General features: G+C 36.5%; 1 protein-coding gene across 1 annotated transcript in view; it reads right to left on the bottom strand.

The window, feature by feature from the left end:
• Positions 1–4,694: 4,694 nt before the first annotated feature.
• Positions 4,695–19,714, bottom strand: part of RP2 (RP2, ARL3 GTPase activating protein) — a 38,237-nt gene continuing 23,217 nt past the window's right edge. The window contains exons 4-5 of the mRNA XM_008060087.2: positions 6,880–6,965; positions 4,695–4,928 (exon numbers count right to left, since the gene is read on the bottom strand). Coding sequence (XP_008058278.1) covers positions 4,845–4,928; positions 6,880–6,965 — 170 coding nt within the window. The 3' untranslated portion in view covers positions 4,695–4,844. The remainder of the gene's footprint in view (positions 4,929–6,879; positions 6,966–19,714) is intronic.

Raw genomic sequence — 19,714 nt, forward strand, 5'->3', positions numbered from 1 at the left:
AAAAAAAAAAAAAAGTATTTTTCTAGACAGGTTTTGAAGTAGTAATCATACCCTAATTACAATACCTTCTCCTCCTATAGGGGACAGTTAAACATGTTCCCTTTTAATGGGAAAAACAAATTTGAAACATCAAGAATTGTCCAATAAGAAGTAATTTTTGCTTCTGTCTTTTATGCATTTTTGTTTTTTCTCAGTGCTCTAGATGATCAAATATACATGCAGAACCTTTATAAGTAGAAATAAAAATAATGTTTTTTTAAGATTAGAAAATATAGTTTATTTAGGAAGTAATGGGAAACTGCTAGGGAAGGGGAGGGTGGGATTGGCAGTTGAGGGAAACTGCCAGGGAATAGAGGGACACACCTCATCAAAAAGGGTACCTGCATAATGAACATTTGTATACCTAACCCTGAATTATACCCCACATCTTTAAAATAAAATTAAATTAAAAATAAAAAAGAAAGTAAATTGGAGAGAGAGAGAAAGAGGGGATTCACCTCCCCAATGGAGGGGAGTGGGGGCCAAAGCTTAAGAAAACATGGCATGGGCCGGGCTTGGTGGCTCAGCCTGTAATCCCGCGCTTTGGAAGGCCAAGGCAAGTGGACTGCCTGAGCCCACGGGTTAGAAACCAGTCCGGGCAACTTGGCAAGACCTCGTCTCTACAATAAAATAAATAGTCGGGTGTGGCAGCGCGCGTCTGTAGTTCCGGTTACTTGGAAGGCTGAGGCGGAAGGATAGCTGGAGACCATAAGGTCGACACTGGGGTGGCCGTGAGCGTGCGTGCCACTGCACCCCAGCCTGGGTGAAGTAGTGAGACTCCAACTCAAAAAAACAAAGAAAAAGAAAACATGGCATGGTCATAGCTCAGAGAGCACATAGCCACATGATAGCTTAGCAAGGCAATGGCTGCAATGGCCTGGCAAAGGCCCAATAGTAAATGTTATTTGTAAAACTTACCAATATGCAGTTTCAGTATTTCTGATTTATGGACTATAAGAGGGAGAAGTTGGGTATAAAAGGCTGGTAAATTCAGTTGTAATTTAAAAATAAGGTCCATTTGTATAAACTTGAAACAAAGTATATCACAATTTTTTTTACTTGGAAAATAAAGATGCCCAATCTTAATAAGTATTCATTCATAATAAATTGTGATTTCTTTTAGCAAAGAAGGCATTATATTGGAAATTCCTTAGATTAAAATAGGTTTTCTGCTTTCTTTGCCATTTCTCCAGAGTGTCTTAACACACCTGCAGCTCATTTCTTAACATAAGATATAGGTTAGCCCATTTAAGTTTAGGATTTTTTTGTTTGTTATGTTGGGTTTTTTTTGTTTGTTTTGTTTTCTGTTTTGAGACAAGGCCTTGCTCTGCCACCCAGGCTAGAGTAGAAAGGCACAAACATAGCTCACTGCAACCTTAAACTTCTGGGCTCAAGCAATTCTCATACCTCAGCCTCCTGAGTTGCTGGGACTACAGGTACGCTCCACCATGTCCCCCTAATATTTTACTTTAACGTTAAAAAAAGTGCCAAATTTTAGCCGGGCTTGGTGGCTCAGCCTGTAATCCCACGCCTTTGAGAGGCTGAGGTGAGTGGATTGCTTGAGCCCGCGGGTTCGAGACCCGCCTAGGCAACTTGGCGAGACCTCATCTCTACAATAAATCAAAAATTAGCTGGGCATGGTAGCGCGCGCCTGTAGTTCCAGCTACTTGGAAGGCTGAGGTGGAAGGATCGCCGGAGCCCAGCAGGTCGAGGCTGCGGTGGCCGGGAGCAGCCACTACACTCCAGTCTAGACGACAGAGTAAGACTCCAACTCAAAAAAAAAAAAAAAAAAAGTGTCAAGTTTTGATTCATATATGAGTAAATATATGTTATACAGTACTCTTCAAAAATTAGTAGTAGGGCCAGGTGTGGTGGCTCATGCCTGTAATCCCAGCACTTTGAGAGGCAAAAGTGAGAGGACTGCCTGAGCCAAGGGGTTCAAGACCATTCTGGGCAACTTGGAGAGACCTTGTCTCTACATGAAATCAAAAAATTTAACTGGTGGTGTGGGCCTGCAGTTCCAATTACCTGGAAGGCCAAGGTGGAAAGATCATCTGAACTCAGCAGGTTGAGGCTGCGATGGCTGTGAGTGTGCCACTGCTCTCCAGCCTGGATGACATAGTGAGACTCCAACTTAAAAAAAAAAATTAGTGGTAAGCCATTTTATTATTCTGTTTGTCTTGCTATAAGAGAATACCTGAGACTGGGCAACTTATAAAGAAAAGAGCTTTATTTAGCTCACAGTTCTACAGGCTGAGAAGTTCAAGAGCATGGCCATGGCTGTATCACAACATGGTGGAGAAGGTTAAAGGGGAAGCAGACACAGGTGAAGAAAGGCTTTCTAACAACTCCTTTTCTTGGGAGCAATCCAGTCTCTTGGAGATGGCACCAAGCCATTCATGAAGGATCTTTCCCCGTAACCCAAACACCTCCCACTAGGCCCCACCTCCCAACTGGGGATCAAATTTCAACATGAGTTAGTGGGAACAAACCAACCACATTCAAACCATTGCATCTACTTTCATTTTAGCAACATTTATTACAAATCACATTTTATAAACACTAGACAAATTGCATACAATAGCTGACATAAATATACAGAAGCAAAACAAAAACAGCAGTATTATTAATACAAAAGAAATAAGCTAATATAATAACATGTATAACTTCATAAAATTACTATTTTCTCACTGCTAATAATTTTTCACAATTCAAAAGCTAGTCAGAAATGAAATGTAATACATTCTAATTACTATCAAAGTTTAGAATTTTAGAAACAATTACCATAGCACTACTTATTTTAAAAAATCCTTTCAAACATTCAAAAGCCAAATGAGTGTCCTTAAAGACAATTTAAACTTGGGTAAAAGCTCTTATCTAACTGAAGTTAAATATAAAATTTTAGACTTTGGTTAATAGATACTAAATTCAGTGAAAAAATTTAAGTTAACATCTCCCTTATATGTTATATTCCTGAGTTTTTTGATAAAATACATAAGGAACTCAATTTATAGTTTTGCATAATATTGTATTTTATTTTTTAAAACAAAAGTATTGCAATTATTTCAAATGTGAATAATGGTGTTTAATAATGTAATCATATTAGGATGGAACATATTACTTAATTTAGCTTAACTAAGGGAAAAACGAATGCCCTCTGACCATTTTTTGCAAAGATCATTTGTAAATTATGATCAAAATTATATTAAACCTGTCATCAATTTGTATTTGCACCTTATAAAATCATATTGATTTTGTAGTATAGAATGTCCTTATTAAAAAACTGAAATGATCGATGCTAATGGTTAGCACAAGGCCAGGCACAGGGTGAGTGCTCAATATTATTAATTAATTTAAGGAGAAAAGTCTTTTAATGTATTATTTTTGCACCTCAACATGTGATTCAATGTAGTAGTTATAAATTAACTCAGAAACATCCAAAAACATTTTAAACATGAAAATACATTTTTAGTAGCAATCATACAAGGAATTTTTACAAGTGGCTATTTTCAGTCTTAGTTTTATCAAAATAGAATTCAATTTCAGATTCCTTTTAAAAATAGGCTTATGAAAGCTGATTTCCTAGTAGCTGCTATATGTGATGTGGATGGCAGGTTTAGTATTTTCTCACAAGATCAACCTATCAACACCTTCTGAACTAATTACTTTAGATTACAGCATACCCCTGAAAAGTTTCCCCTGAAGACTGAATCCATGCATCTGAAAACTGGGTCCAAGAATGTGGATTTTTAAACAAGTAGTTCTCCCCTGTCTCCTGGTAAATTATCATGATCAGGCTCACCTGGGAAATAATGCTTTAAATTAACCAAAATAATTTTATCATACTTGAACATTACTTGTCTGGCATCTCTAATGAAAATCAAATATATCAAACTTTTAAATAATCTGCATAGCTTTTCATCATGTCTAAATATTTCTTACCTAAAAGTTACAAGGTTTTGTTCCAATTATCTTGATGCCCACAAAAGTTGATAAAACAGTTATCACCTTTTAAAAAAATTGCTGGTGATTGGGTCTCCATAGTTTTAGTGTTGCATATACCTTTTATTACCAGGAAGCAGAAGAATCATCTAGCAGTTAAAATCATCTAGCAATTAAAAAACTAAATAATGTGGAATTTATTCAAATAATCATACTACTTATGAAGTAGTCTCTAAATAGCTATACCAGCATCAGTTACTAGAGTTACTTGCAAACTGATGATCAAATATCTATTTCTTTAAAAAATTCAATTACAAAGTAGTACGTCAACTCCATGTACAAAATCACATTTTTCCATATAATGCAACTATTTAATTAAGCAATTATTTAACTGGATATGTATGCATAAAAATGTGCATAGGTTTATTCTAATTGATCAACTAGTAATGAATCCCTCTAAATTAAAAAAGATAAAATAAGCAATGAAATGTCTTCTCAAAAATATCATGGTGCAATGAGGAAAGTTTAATCAGAGACCTGAAAGAACACTTAAATAGGATTAAAATCATGAACTGTTAGCCACTTCTGTTTTCTAATTAGAGTATCATATGCAGAGAAAAGAAAACTGCAAGCTTACTGAAGTGGGTTAAATAGTTTTTAAGCTGATTAAAACTACTTAATTTTAAATGAATTATTTTTGAACTTCAAGTAAATGATGCAGTATTCAAAATTTATTAAAAAATAAACTTTAGCAATTTTAGCATTAGTAAAAACCACTGCTAATCCACAAAAGCATATTATCAAACTCTATATACACAAGTTGGAAAGGGCTTAATACCAAGTCCTTGGTTCCACATTGCACTTCATATTCCCATCTGTATATCAGCAAAGTTGTAGAAGCTGTCTACATCTCCAGATGCTGTCTCCTTTCTTTCTGATACAAACATCTATAATAAATAGAAAATAAGAAATAAATATAATGACTTCAGAATACCAAAGCCCTTGTTCTCCACAAAATAGACACAAGCTTATTATTACAAAGAAATTCAAGCACATGATTTATAGTATTTAATCTGGAGATTTTCTTTAGAATTCATGTGATATAAGTTCAGTATCTATAATGTAAATTAAGTTATTTCAAAAGCACTTATGAAGCCTGATGCAGTGGCTCATGCCTGTAATCCCAGCACGTTGGGAGGCAGAGGCGAGGGGATTGCCTGAGCCCAGGGGTTTGAGACCAGCCTGGGCAACATAGTGAGACCTTGTCTCTACAGTAAATAAAAAAATTAGCCTGGTATGGTGGCACGTGCCTATAGTTCCAGCTACTTGGAAAGCTGAGGCAGAAGGATCACCTGAGCCCAGAAGGTAGAGGCTGCGGTGGCCATGAGCATGCCACTGCACTCCAGCCTGGGTGAGAGTAGATTCTGATTCCAAAAAAACAAAACAAAACAAAAATCACTTATGATATAATAAGGTCTCTGCTCTCATAATACTTTAGTTGTATTTTATTACAATTTTATTGTTTAATGTACAACACTCAATATTATGAAGCTATTGAATAAGTTTACTTAAAGAACTCAGTTTCTTCTATTTTCTAATAATAATCTCAATAGTGTGAGAAGCAAAAGATTATCCTCTTCAAAGCTGCTAAAGATATATTACTATTTTAAAATAAACTATTTTTTAAACATCAATAAAGCAATACTCAACAGAGCCCTTCAAAAGTAGCCAGGTGTGGTGGCTACCACCTGTAATCCCAGCACTTTGGGAGGCCAAAGCAGGAGGATCATTTGAGCCCAGGAGTTTGAGACCAGCCTAGGCAACACAGTGAGACTCCATTTCTACAAAAAACTTTAAAAATTAGCCAGGCTTGGTGGTGCATGCCTGTAGTACCAGCTACTCAGGAGGCTGAGGTGGAAGGATTGTTTGAACCCAGGAGGCTGAGACTGCAGTGAGTTGTGATCGTACTACTGCACTCCAGTCTGGGCAACAGAGCAAGGTCCTGTCTCAAAAAAAGTAGCTTTTACAAATGTCAGCCAGGAATTAGAGGGGAACTGGGTTCTTTTCTAGCTTTACCATAAACTAGCTATATGATGCTGACAATTTAATAAATCTCTGTAGGCTCAGTATCCACACCTATAAAATGAGAAAGTTGGATTAGATAATCTCTAATTCATTCAGCTCTAAAAGTCCAATACATAACCATTTTATCTTTCAGTTTCCTTTTCTATTCAATCTGTATTTGCCTTCTCCCTTGGTACTATTGTGATGAAAAAATAAGACAAAAGACAAAATACTTTAAATTTTGCAAATTCAAGGAATCATAAGCCAAATTAGAGGACAAAACCAAAAATTTCCTTCCAGATATTTATCAAAAATAGTCAATTATATATTTACTCATTTAATCCTCTTTTATATCTTTGGTTGTTAAGTTATTTAAGTCTGAAATTCTTAGATACAGCAACCTCATCAACATATTTAGAAAATGCCCACATGTGATGATATCTAGATATACCTCAAGTTCAATTTTTGGTGAAGCAAATACAAGTGGACCCTGGACAACAGGATCATTCATCTAAAGAACATAATCTTAGAAATAAAATATTTTCAACATATCACATTTTTTAAAATGCAAGGGCTTGACGAGACATTTGATGATAGACTTTTTAAACTCATATACTATTGAAGGTTTTTAATAGGTAGATTCCTAAAACAATCAAAATTTTAGTTTGGCAAGAAAAAGCCAAAGCTTAGCCTCCAATTATTTACCATAGGTTCTAAAAATCATGATCTGATGTTTTTAAATCCCAAGCAACATCAGGGATAAAAAATACGATTTGATTGTAAGGCAAAGGAAATTAAAGGTAAGACTGAAATATAGTCAATAAAATATTGTACCTTGGTCCCATCGAATATCTCATTGACAATAAGTTGACATCCTTCTACAGCACCATCTCCATTAAACTCCAAGGCAATAACAGGACCTACAAACAAACCCAAGAAGTGTTTTCTTAACATGAATACAAATATAATTTCTTAAGTTAATCTTTTTATTTTTCCCTGAAGAATCTCCAGCATCTTCTTTGAGGGCGAGAGAAAAGGAAGAGGAAAGTAGACAGATGGGACACATCATCTCAGCTTCTTCCTACTCTAATCATAAAAACAAATTAACATAGTTTCATCACATGACAAGTAGCTTCAGTGCTATTATAGGACTACTGTCACATTTTAAAGTGTTATAAATAGTCTGGCTTTTCTGGTTTTCATTCTTCTATAAAAACCATAGACATTCCACTCATTTAGCAGTACAAAGAATAGTTGATAAAACAGCAAATAAGATCAAAAGCAATCCAAGTCAACATAAGTAGGTTGTGCCAGGCAGTCAGCCTGGCTTCCAACTCTCCTACTTACCGGCCAAGTTCTGGACCACCAATAATGGAGCTAAGCCAAATAAGAATTGAGGCCAGGCACCAAAAGTCTGACCATCTGAAAGTATTTTCCTTGGGTGTCTTAAAGCTACATCCTATAAACAAAGACCAAGTTTTTGTTTTTTAATCCCATGAATAGAATATTTATGCTTCCTTTCCCATACATTTATTTGAATACTTTAAAAGTCACCTGTACTTTAAATTCTGAGGTAAAGATTCGTGATTAAATCTTTGGTCGGCTTGGATTAAAATGTAGCATTGGCATTACTGGTATCAAATAGTTGACAAGCATGGCCATAAGTTAGCCAAGCAAAATATGTTCTTCAACTCAAGTTAATATTTATTTGCTGTCACTATATTCCTAATAGATTTGCTTTTTATCTCCTACAGTGATGGAAAAGTCTTGATCTCCAGAAAATTACAAATTTATTGAAAAAAAAACATAAACCCATTAAACAAATACGAAACAACATAGAATAATGAACTAAGGTGAATTAATATTAAATACTAAATTGAATGTAGTCATGTGCTACAGAACAAGACACAAGAATGGGAAAGAAAAGACTACACAACACTGAGTACCAAGGTAACTAAAGGCTTGTGATTTAATACAGACAACAAATACAGAAAAGGCAGGATACACAGTCATCCCTTGGTATCTGCTTGGGATTGGTTCTATTGGATGTTCAAGTTCCTTATATAAAATGGGGTAGTATTTGCATATAACCTATGCACATTCTCCTGTATATTTTATTTATTTACTTATTTATTTAAGAGACAGAGTCTCACTTTGTTGCCCAGGCTGGAGTGCAGTGGTGTGATCATACTCACTGCAGCCTCTAACTCCTGGACTCAAGCAATCCTTCTACTTTAGGCTCTTGAGTAGTTGGGATTACCAGCCACCTTGCCCAGCCTCGTGTATACTTTAAATCATCTCTATGTTACTTATACTACCTGATCCAATAGAAACGGTATGTACATAGTTATTATATTGTATTATTTTTATTATTGTGTTATTATTTTTTGTTGTTCTTTCTGAATATTTTTGACCCACAGTTTGTTGGATCTGACAAGTCTTGATCTACACACTGTGATACTGAAAAGCTCACACTCTAATTTATTCTCTATATTTAAGTGTGCAGTTGGCCCTCCATATCCACAAGTTCTGCATCCACAGCCTGTAATCCCAGCACTTGGGAGGCCAAGGTGAGAGGATAGCCTGAGCCTGCGGGTTCGAGAACAGCTTGGGCAACATGTGAGACCTCGTCTCTACAATAAATAAAAAAATTAGCCGGGGGTGGTAGCGTGCACCTGTAGTTCTGGCTACTTGGAAGGCTGAGGCAGAAGGATTGCTGGAGCCCAGCAGGTCGACACTGGGGTGGCCTTGAGTGTGCATGCCACTGCACTCCAGCCTGGGAGATGGAGTGAGACTCCAACTCTAAACAAACAAACACATAATAAAGTAACAGAACATTTTCCTTCTCTTAGCAAGGCTCTGTGGAGGAGGTAGGTAGTAAGAAGTTATCAAATGAAACAAGAGAGGAACAAGTTACAAGGGGGAACAATTCAAAGGGAGGCCTACAGGAAAAGGTTCTTATATTAGAGTGCCTATTCCAACTCACAGATCTGTTTAGAAAGTTTTACTTTGATGTAAGTAATGAAATATAGAGGAAGGAAAACCTAAGAAAAAATGTTGACCTTCGGGGGAGGCAAAGTGGAGGGGATAGGAATTGAAGTACAAGTTTTTTAAATGTACCTTGTTATATAATTTTGATAATACCATGTAAATGCTCAATAAAACCAAAATTAAGTATTGAAAAGAAAAGTAGAAGCAGTCTCTAAAAGTTAAAACCAACAGAAACAAATGATTCTAACTGTATATCAAGTTAGTGACATGACCACACAGTGAAAGTAATTATTCCAACCAACTTACTAGGCAATATTTTGCCTGTATACCCCCTGTGGGATATATATATATATATATATATATATATATATAGTCTAAGGACAAAAAGATAGAAATCTTGAAACTTCATTCAGTAATCTCATTTTTAGTAGTAAAGTTTGTTGTTATTCTGAAACCACTATATGCATATTATAGGATAAGTTACAGCAAGTGAATTGATAATATTAGAAGGAACCAAGATTTTCAGAATAAAAGTATTATAAATACCAAACGAAAAAAACTTAAAACTTAAGTAAAAAGTCTTATATTGACTGAGTTGGTAACTGTTGAAGCTGTGTGATAGGTATGAGGGTTCATTATGCTATTTTGTCTACTTTTTACAGTTTACAATTTTTTATTAAAGAATAAAAGATCTGGTTGTTAAGGTTAGAAAGGTCTTAACAGAGAAGGGCCTCCTGTACATTTTGTAATATAACAGCTAACCTTACAAAAGTAAAGTTTATAATCTTAAATTTCATTTAGAAATATCAGTGTAAACTTATGACTTTTAAAAAATACATTGTTTTTGGCTATATCTACAGAAAAAGCCTAAAAGAAATGACAACCCAGTAACACATAGCACCTAACATGTATGTCTAAATATCAGATTTTTCCACTAAAAAGAACTAGGTCATCTTAGGAAAATGGATGATTCTATGTCTGGACAAGAAATATATTAAGATCAACCTGAAACATTTTGTTGAACCAAAAATCGATGAAGTTATCAAAGGCCAATGGGGCTGTATCAAAAGGACAAAGAAGGCAGTCTGAAGGGCCTCCCAATGGCCAAAGATGAGACATGGTGAGATCAGAAGGAATAATGACTGCAATTTATTAAAACACACTGAATATATAAAAAGTCATGAGTTCACAATATTTAGAAAAAGAGAAAACAAAACTCACTGGATACCAGTGCAGGTTGCTAGGATACCAATTTACTACTCTGAAAACTGATGCTTATTTTTCCCTTTATTCTGCTTTTCTGATATGAAGCATATTTCAAGTTAACCAAACAGCTCTGGCATACAAGACGTTCCGTTAACATCTGTTAATAAATGCAGAGGTAGTGACAAGATTAGAAAATGATCATTTTGCCAAAAAAAGAAAGAAAAAATGATTATTTTGCAACTCCTATTAAAATAACTGGTTCAGGCAACAATCATCAATGGTTTTTAGCATTCCACAGGAAGACTGCAGGAAACACTATAATAAAAAGATAAGGTCATCACCACCTGAACCCACCCATCAATCTTAGTATCACTAAAATCACAACAATCAAACATTAAGTGCCTTCTCTTTTAAAGCAATGGGAAACAGTGCCACTAATGAAGTATTACTGCCAAAAAAAGATAGAACTAAATCTGAATGTAAACAAGGCTTTGCTCTAACTTCTAGTCTACAAAAAATATGGAGGGACAAATTAAACAACCTCAGGAATACCACAGGACAACTGACCAAGCTTCTACTCCAAGACAAAGGCATGAAACAAAAAGTGGAGGGGGAAAATCCTGCTTTTGGTTAAGAGAAATATAAGATACAAAACAACCAAATATAATGAGTGGGCCTACTTTAGATCTGGATAAAATTAACTGTAAAAACAAAGAATTGTTTGAGATAATTAGAGAAATTTGCATATGGACTGGGTATTAGATGATAATTAAGCATTATTGTTCATTCTGTTAGATATGATAATGCAGTGTGATTACTTAAGAAAATATCCGTTTTAAATTTTATTTTGTTTAAGATACACACTGAATTATTTAGGAATGAAATTACAGGACAAGTCAAAACTGATTAAAATATTTTAGCACAAAAGGAGATTATAGTTTTTTTAAAGTACAGCAAAAAGTTGATGAAACTGGGTGATGGGTACACATGGGGTCATTGTACTTTCCAATGTTAGTACATCTGGAAATTTGCAAAAAGAGTTTAAAAAGCATTTTTAAGCCAAAAAAAAAATGAACTAAAAAAACAGTTGACAATAAATGTAGGGTTTTGAGATTTGCAGAGCAGAAAGTTTAAATTAAGGTAGAATATACTTTTATTCAGAATCACTACAAGGAAATACAGTAGATTTTTTAAAAGTTAGACATTTATTACTGAAAGTTTCTGTCTTCTACAAAGATAATGTAATCTAGAATTCAGAAATACAATCTTGGTAGAATTACCCAGGCATGTAACTTGATTGATATTCTTTGACTAGAATTATGATGAACTTCCAATAAGTGACCTAATACTTTTCCAACAAAGAAATACCAACCAAAAATGTTGATCAAGTGCATTGGTTTTGGTTAACATGTATGGATAATCTTAAATTTTAAAAAGCCACAATGTTGACAATGCACTTGTTAAGCAGTACTATTTGTCTATCTAATGATGACGATTATAATTACTGTGATTATTTCAAACTGAACTATGAGGTCACCAAGGATTACTGGTCATGTTTTTAGTGTCTTAATGTGAACATCTTCATTTGAATAGTTTGCAGTAGCTTCAGATCTAAATATTTCAGCTATCATAAAAAACTGTGAGAGTTTGAAGCAGACAAAAAAGATTCCTGATATCTAGCGAACCCTTCTGAGTTATTTAACATGACCTTGAAACAAGTCACTATCATATCTCAATTAGATTACAGTAAAAGCCTCCCAGCTTGTCTCTCCGCTTTCCCCCTTAGAGATAAGATTTACATTTTTTTAAATTGGAGTCTCACTCTGTCACCCAGACTGGGTGGGCTCCGGCAATCCATCCGCCTCAGCCTTCCAAGCAGCTGGAACTACAGGCGTGCGCTACCATGCCCAGCTAATTTTTTTGATTTTATTGTAGAGATGAGGTCTCGCCAAGTTGCCCACCTCAGCCTCCCAAAGCACTGGGATTAGAGGCTGAGCCACTGAGCCTGGCAAGATTTACATTTAAAAGAACCATGACATTCCTCTGCTCCAAACCTTCCAGTAAAGTATGATAAAGTATATTTTTCTTATTTTTAATTGCTCTAAAAATAACTGACAGTTCAAAAAAATAACATTAACAATGGATTAAGTGCTTATAGCATATGTAAAATAAATGAAAATGATAACACAGGAATGGGAGAGAAGAATTGAGAACAGAATGTTATCAGGTTCTTATACTACAGGTGAATATTATTAGAAGATGAACTCAAATTATTTTAAAATGTCTTCTGTAAAACCTAACACAACCATTTAATTAATTAATTAATTAATTTTTTATTTAGAGTCTCACTCTGTCGCTCAGGCTGGAATGCAGTGGCATGATCACCACTACCACAACCTCAACCTGCTGGGCTCAGACTATCCTTCTGCCTCGGCCTCCTGTGTAGCTGGGACTATAGGCATGTGCCACCATGCCCAGCTAACTTTTTTTTTTTTTTGAGTTGGAGTCTCACTCTGTCGCCCAGACTGGAGTGCAGTGGCCGCTCCCGGCCACCGCAGCCTTGACCTGCTGGGCTCCGGTGATCCTTCCGCCTCAGCCTTCCGAGTAGCCGGAATTACAGGCATGCGCCACCATGCCCGGCTGAGTTTTTGATTTATTGTAGAGATGAGGTCTCGCTGCCCAGGTGGGTCTTGAACCCGTGGGCTCAGGCAATCCACTCACCTCAGCCTCCCAAAGGCGCGGGATTACAGGTTGAGCCACCGAGCCTGGCTAACTTTTTTATTTATTGTAGAGATGAGGTCTCACCAAGTTGCCCAGGCTGGTCTCGAACTCATTGGCTAAGGCAATCCTCTTGCCTTGGCCTCCCAAAGTGCTGGGATTAGAGGTGTGAGCCACCACGTCTAAAAATAACTGACAGTTCAAAGCAATAACATTTGTTATGGGGCAAAAGCAGCAAAACATAATAGATAAAAGAATCAGTGTGGCTGTCCTCCAATAAAAAATTCATTTACTAAAATAGGCAGTGGGCCATTTTTTGCCAAACCCTAAATTAAATGAAAATACAATGTATCAAAATTTGTGGGATGCGGCTAAAGCAGTGCTTAAAGGAAAAAGTTTAACATTAAATACAAATACAGTTGACCCTCATTATATGTGGATCCCTTAATTGCAAATTTACCTACTTGTTAAAATTCAATTGTAACCCCCAAAATTAGTACTTGCAGTGTTCCATGGTTATTTGTGGACATGCACAGAGTGGCAAAAAATTTGAGTTGCCTGACATGCATGCTCCTAGCTGATGTTGAACAAGGAAGTTGAGGCAGGAAGATTTCTTGAGCCTAAGTGTTCGAGACCAGCCTGGGCAACATAGTGAGACTTGACTACAATTTTAAAAATTATTTTTTTAAATTAGCCAGGGCCAGGCGCGTGGCTCATGCCTGTAATCCCAGCACTTTGAGAAGCCAAGGCAGGAGGATTGCTTGAGTCCAGGAGTTTGAGGCCAGCCTGGGCAACATAGTGAGCCTTTGTCTCTACAAAAAAATTAGCCAGGTGTGGTGACACATGCCTGTAGCCCCAGTTACACAGGAGGCTGAGGCAGAAGGATCTCCTGAAGGTGGAGGCTACGGTGAACCGTGAGTGTGCCCCTGTATTCCAGCCTGGGTGACAGAGTGAGACCTTGACTCAAAAAATAAAAAAAATAGCCAGGCATGGTAGCACATGCCTGTAGTCCAGCTACTCAGAGGGCTAAGGCTGAGGCAGGAGGATCACTTAAGCCCAGGAGTTCAAGGCTGCAGTGAGCTATGATCGCACCACTGCAATCTAGCCTGGGTCACAAAGTGCCTCTTAAAAATAAAATAAAATAAAATAAAAAGCCCCCAAACAGTGAAGTGCTGTCGAGCATTCCTAAGCTGAGAAAGGCTGTGCTGTGCCTCACAAGAAAATATGTGTGTTAGATAAGCTTCACTCAGGCATGAGTTACAGTGCTGTCTGCTGTGAGTTCAATATTAATGAGTCAACAACATATACTAAGTAAACAATATATATACATTTTTTTGTAGAGACATGGTCTCACTATGTTTCCCAGACAGGTCTTGAACTCCTGGGCTCAAGAAATTCTCCTGCCTTGACTTTCTTCTTAAACAATATGTACTAAACTAAACAAAAACATACACAAAACAAAGTTATATATTGATCAGTTGATGAAAATGCTGGGACTGGAGACTTGCAGAAACCTAACCCTGTATTTATCCACAGCTACTTTATAGAGAACATAACTACTGTGAATAATGATAGCTGACTATACTAGAAAATTTAGAATTGAATAATGAGGATTTACTGTATCAGATATTAGGAAAAGAAAAATCTACAATTAGTAGTAACCTAAGCTTAAACATTAAGAAACTAGAGAAAGAAGAGCAAAACAAACCTAAAGCTAGTGAAAAGAAAAAAAATAATATTAGAGCAGAAATTAATAAAATTGAAAAGAGAAAAGCAATGGAGAAAAATCAATAAGACAAAAAGCTACTTCTTTGAAATTATCACTAAGATGATAAACCTCACAGGAAAAGATGCTCAACATGCTCAACATCATTAATCATCAGGGAAATGCAAACCAAAATCACAATGAAATATCACCTCACATGATAGTTTTTGTCAAAAATACAAGAGACAACAAGTGTTAGCAAGGATGTGGAAAAAAAAGAACCCTTGTACATTGTGTGGGAATGTAAATTAATACAGCCACTAAAAATAGGACTACCATATGATCTACCAATCCTTTTTTTTTGAGTCAGGGTCTCACTCTATTCCCTAGGCTAATTTTTTTTTTTTTTGTAGAGACAAGGTTCTTCTATGTTGCCCAGACTGGAACTCCTGAGCTCAAGTAATCCACCCACCTTGGCCTCCCAAAATGCTGGGATTACAGGAGTGAGCCACCATGCCTGGCCCCAATCTTACTGTCTTCTAGGTATATGCCCAAAGAAATTGAAATCAATGTCTGCCAGTCATGGTGGCTCACACCTGCAATCCCAACAACTTGGGAGGCTTAGGTGGGAGGATTGCTTGAGCCCAGGAGTTCCGAGACCAGCCTGAGCAACAGAGCAAGACCCTATCCTTTACAAAAATTAAAAAAAAATAAATCAATGTTGAAAGGATATCTGTACTCCTATGTTCCTTGCAGCATTATTCACAATAGCCAAGACATGGAATCAACCCAAGTGTCTGTCAACAGATGAATGAATAAAGGAAGTATGGATACATCTACAGTAGAATAGTATTCAGCCATTAAAAATAAAGAAATCCTGTCCGCTGGGCTCGGTGGCTCAGCCTGTAATCCCAGCACTTTGGGAGGCTGAGGCAAGTGATTAGCATGAGCCCACGGGTTCGAGACCAGCCCGGGCAACTTGGCGAGACCTTGTCTCTACAATAAATAAAAAAAATTAGCTGGGCATGGTAGCACATGCCTGTAGATCTGGCTACTTGGAAGGCTGAGGTGGAAGGATCACCTGAGCCCAGCAGGTCGACACTGGGGTGCTGTGAGCGGGCCACTGCACTCTAGCCTGGTTGACAGAGTGAGACTCCAACTAAAAAAAGAAAAAAGAAATCCTGTCATTTGCAACAACATGACAACATGGATGGGCATTATGCTAAGTGAAATAAATCAGACAGAGAAATACAAACACTGTATGATTTATATATGGGATCTAAAAAAGTCAAACTCACAGAAACACAGAATAAAGTGGTGGTTGCCAGGGGCTAGGGGAAATGGGGATATGTTGGTCAAAGCGTGCAAATTTGATGTATACAAATAAGATAAATAAGTTTTGAGGATATAATGCACAGCATGGTGACTATAGCTAATGAAAAATAGCAAGTATGTAAGGTGATGGATGTGTTAATTAACCTGATTGTGGTAATCATTCCATAATAAATACATACATCAAGTCATCACACTGTACACCTTAAAATATACAACTATACCAAAACCAGCCAAAACAAAAAAAGAGATAACCCTCTATCCAGAATGATGAGAGGAAAGTGAAAGTGAAAGTGAAGGGGAGGGAACTCAAATTACTAACAGCAGGAATAAAAGAGGAACATCATTACTGGTCCCACAGACAATATGAAAATACTGCAAACAACTCTATGCCCATTAATTCAATAACTTAGGTGAAATGAAACAATTCCCTGCACAATATAAACGACTCAAATTCACTCAAAAAGATAAGTGGGGCACAGTGGTTCATGTCTGTAACCCTAGCACTTTGGGAGGCAGAGGTGAGAGGATTGCCCAAGCCCACGGGTTTGAGACCAGCCTGGGCAACATGGTGAGACCTTGTCTCTACAATAAATCAAAAAAATTAGCTGGGCATGGTGGCGCACACCTGTAGTTCCAGCTACTTGGAAGGCTGAAGCAGAAGGATCACCTGAACCCAGCAGATCAATGCTGCAGTGGCCATGAGTGTGCCACTGTACTCCAGCCTGGGCAACAGAGTAAGACTCTGACTCAAAAAAAAAAGTAGCCTGAATAGTCCTATATAATAATTTATAACTAAAAACCTTCCAAAAAAGAAGATCTGTAAATCTGTAGGCCCAGATAGTTTCACTGGTGAATTCTACCACACATTTAAGGAAGAAATGATACGAATTCTCTACAATCTCTTCAAGATCATAGAAGAGGAAATAAGTTTTCCAATTCATTTTGAGACCAGCATTATCCTAACATCAAAACCAACAAAGATATTACAAAAGAGGGAAAACTACAGACCTACATCCCTCATGAACAACGATCCAAAAGTCTTCAACAAAATATTAGCAAATTGAATCTAACAATATATTAAAGAGATAATATTTCATGATCAAGGAGGTTCATCTTAGGAATATGAGACTGGTTTGACATTTAGATATCAATAAAAATCATTCACCAGATTAAATGAATAAATAAGTAAAAACATATGATCATGTTGCTAAGTACAGAAAAAGCACTCAACAAAATTCAGCACTCATGCATGATAACAATTCAACAAACTAGAAATAGAAAGAAACGCTCTTAACCTAATAAATATTATATATGAAAAACCTACACTGACATCATTCTTAGGGGTAAGATTGAACAGTTGTGCCTTGCAATCAGGAGTAAGGCAAAGATGTCCTCCCTCACTATTCCATACAATATCCTAGTGGAAGTCCTAGCAAGCATAATAATGAAAGCAAAATAAATAAAAGGCATACAGATTATAAAATAAGAAATAGAACTGTCTCTATTAACAGATAAAATGATTGCCTAGAAAATGTACCATGGTTACATAAGATGTTAGAGGAAATGCTGAGGAGTAGATAAATACAGTATCTGTACTATCTTGACAACTTTCCTGTGAATCTAAAATTATTCCAAAATAAAAAATTGATTAAAAAACACAATGAGATACCATGACACACCTATTAGAAAATGACAATACCAAATGCTAGCAAGGATATACAGAAACAGGAACTCTCATTAATGGCTGATGGAAATGCAAAATGACACACTTTGGAAAATAGTTTGGCTGTTTCTCATGAAGTTAAACATACCATACCACCCAGCAATCCCACTTCTACGCATTTACCCAAGTGAGCTGAAATGTTATGTACACTCAAAAACCTATATACAACAGAGGTTCCTGTTTTCTATGGTACTGGGTTGATGGATAGGGTAATGGATTCTATGTATTTGTCAAAACCCATACTGACTGAACTTTACTGTATGATAGATGTATGATATTTAAAGAAATTTACCAAGAAATTTAAAGAAATTAACCAAGATGTCAGGGGATTCTAGGATGGAATGAAGTTTGTGACAAATGAACTTAACTGTATGATAGATGTATGATGTAATATCAGTGAACGGGATTAGGGGAAAAGGATTTGACCTCAGTAACTTTGGAGAACTGTGTTTTGAGTGTTGTAAGACTAAAGACAAGAACTGTACAGAACTAACTGCACTCTAGTTGGTAAATAAATTTCTCACACAGGTATGGATTAGTAATTATAAAACTACATTACATATATACAAGGGTTGAATAAATAAGTGAGTAAGCTGTAATAATGGGAGCTAGGTTTCTTACTTTCAGAGTAAGAAGTTGACAAAAAAAGGGAGTTAGAATGAACCTTGTGGTGCTGGATTAGGGTCAGACTATTTTAACATTATATGTACAGATAGATACAGAACTAATTATAGATGTATACCTATAGGTTAATAGTCATACATACATTTCCTACCTTTGTCTGTTGAAAGGGCCTAGAACCAGTGGTACCCCAGCAGTAATGAGCACACCTAGCACCCGAATCTTGGTTCCTAACTACACTTCTAGAATAAAAGAAACCAGGGCTTCCTGGAGAAATGGCTGATAGTAGTTCTGGAGCAAGGTCAATACAGGATGAGCCTGGATCATCTTGTAGAGACAGAAAGTAAGGAAGTATTCAAAATTCAAAAGGATGAGGCATGTCAGAGGGACAGAGAAGCCAACCTAAAAGAGCTCCTAATGGCTAAAACCAGAACAATTTGATAGTACCGTATTATAATACAAAGAATAAAATACATGTCCATGAGTCAATACTGATAGAAATAAATGAGAAGAGGCAAATCTTTCTTACAGAATTCCAAATAATGTATGTGGATATTGCTCTTTCCCAGAAGTAGAGCTTAATTCACCTCTCCTTGAGTGTGGGCTGGTCTAAGTAATTCATTTCCAAAGGGAAACAGAACTTTACAGTAGAGAAATCTGGCAGATACCACCTTATATTAACATCACGTGTCTCATGATGTGAAGTGGTAAGAAGAGCACTTCACCTCTTCTCAAAAACCTATAACCCTAGTCTAACCAGAGAAGACACCAGATAAACCTAAATTGAAGGACATTCTACAAAATAATTGACTGCTACTATTTAAAAGTTTCAAGATTATGAAAAACAAGGAAAGACTAAGGAACTATCACAGATTGGAGGAGATTAAGAAGACAGGGCCTGTAGTTCCAGCTACTCGGAAGGCTGAGGCAGAAGGATTGCCGGAGCCCAGCAGGTCGAGGCTGCAGTGGCCAGGTGTACTCCAGTCTGGGCGACAGAGTAAGACTCCAACTCAAAAAAAAAAAAAAAAAAGAAGACAGGGCAACTAAAAGCAATGTGGGATCTTGGGTTGAATTCTGCAACTGAAAAAAGACATAAGAAAACTGGTAAAATCTGAATAAAGTATATTATTTACATTAACAGCATTTTATCAATGTAAATTTTTTAGTTTTGACAAATGCATCATGATTATGTTAACATTTGGGGGGTATGGGTAAGTGGTATACAGAAACTTTCTTTGTAACTTTTTTATAAAACTAAAGTATTCCAATATAAAAAGTTTATTTTAAAAAGCAAAAAATAAGCCGGGCTCGGTGGCTCAGCCTGTAATCCCGCGCCTTTGGGAGGCTGAGGTGAGTGAATTGCCTGAGCC

This window comes from Carlito syrichta, unplaced genomic scaffold (assembly GCF_000164805.1).
Source record: "Carlito syrichta isolate Samal-C Ts95f unplaced genomic scaffold, Tarsius_syrichta-2.0.1 Scaffold304513, whole genome shotgun sequence".
NCBI lineage: Eukaryota > Metazoa > Chordata > Mammalia > Primates > Tarsiidae > Carlito > Carlito syrichta.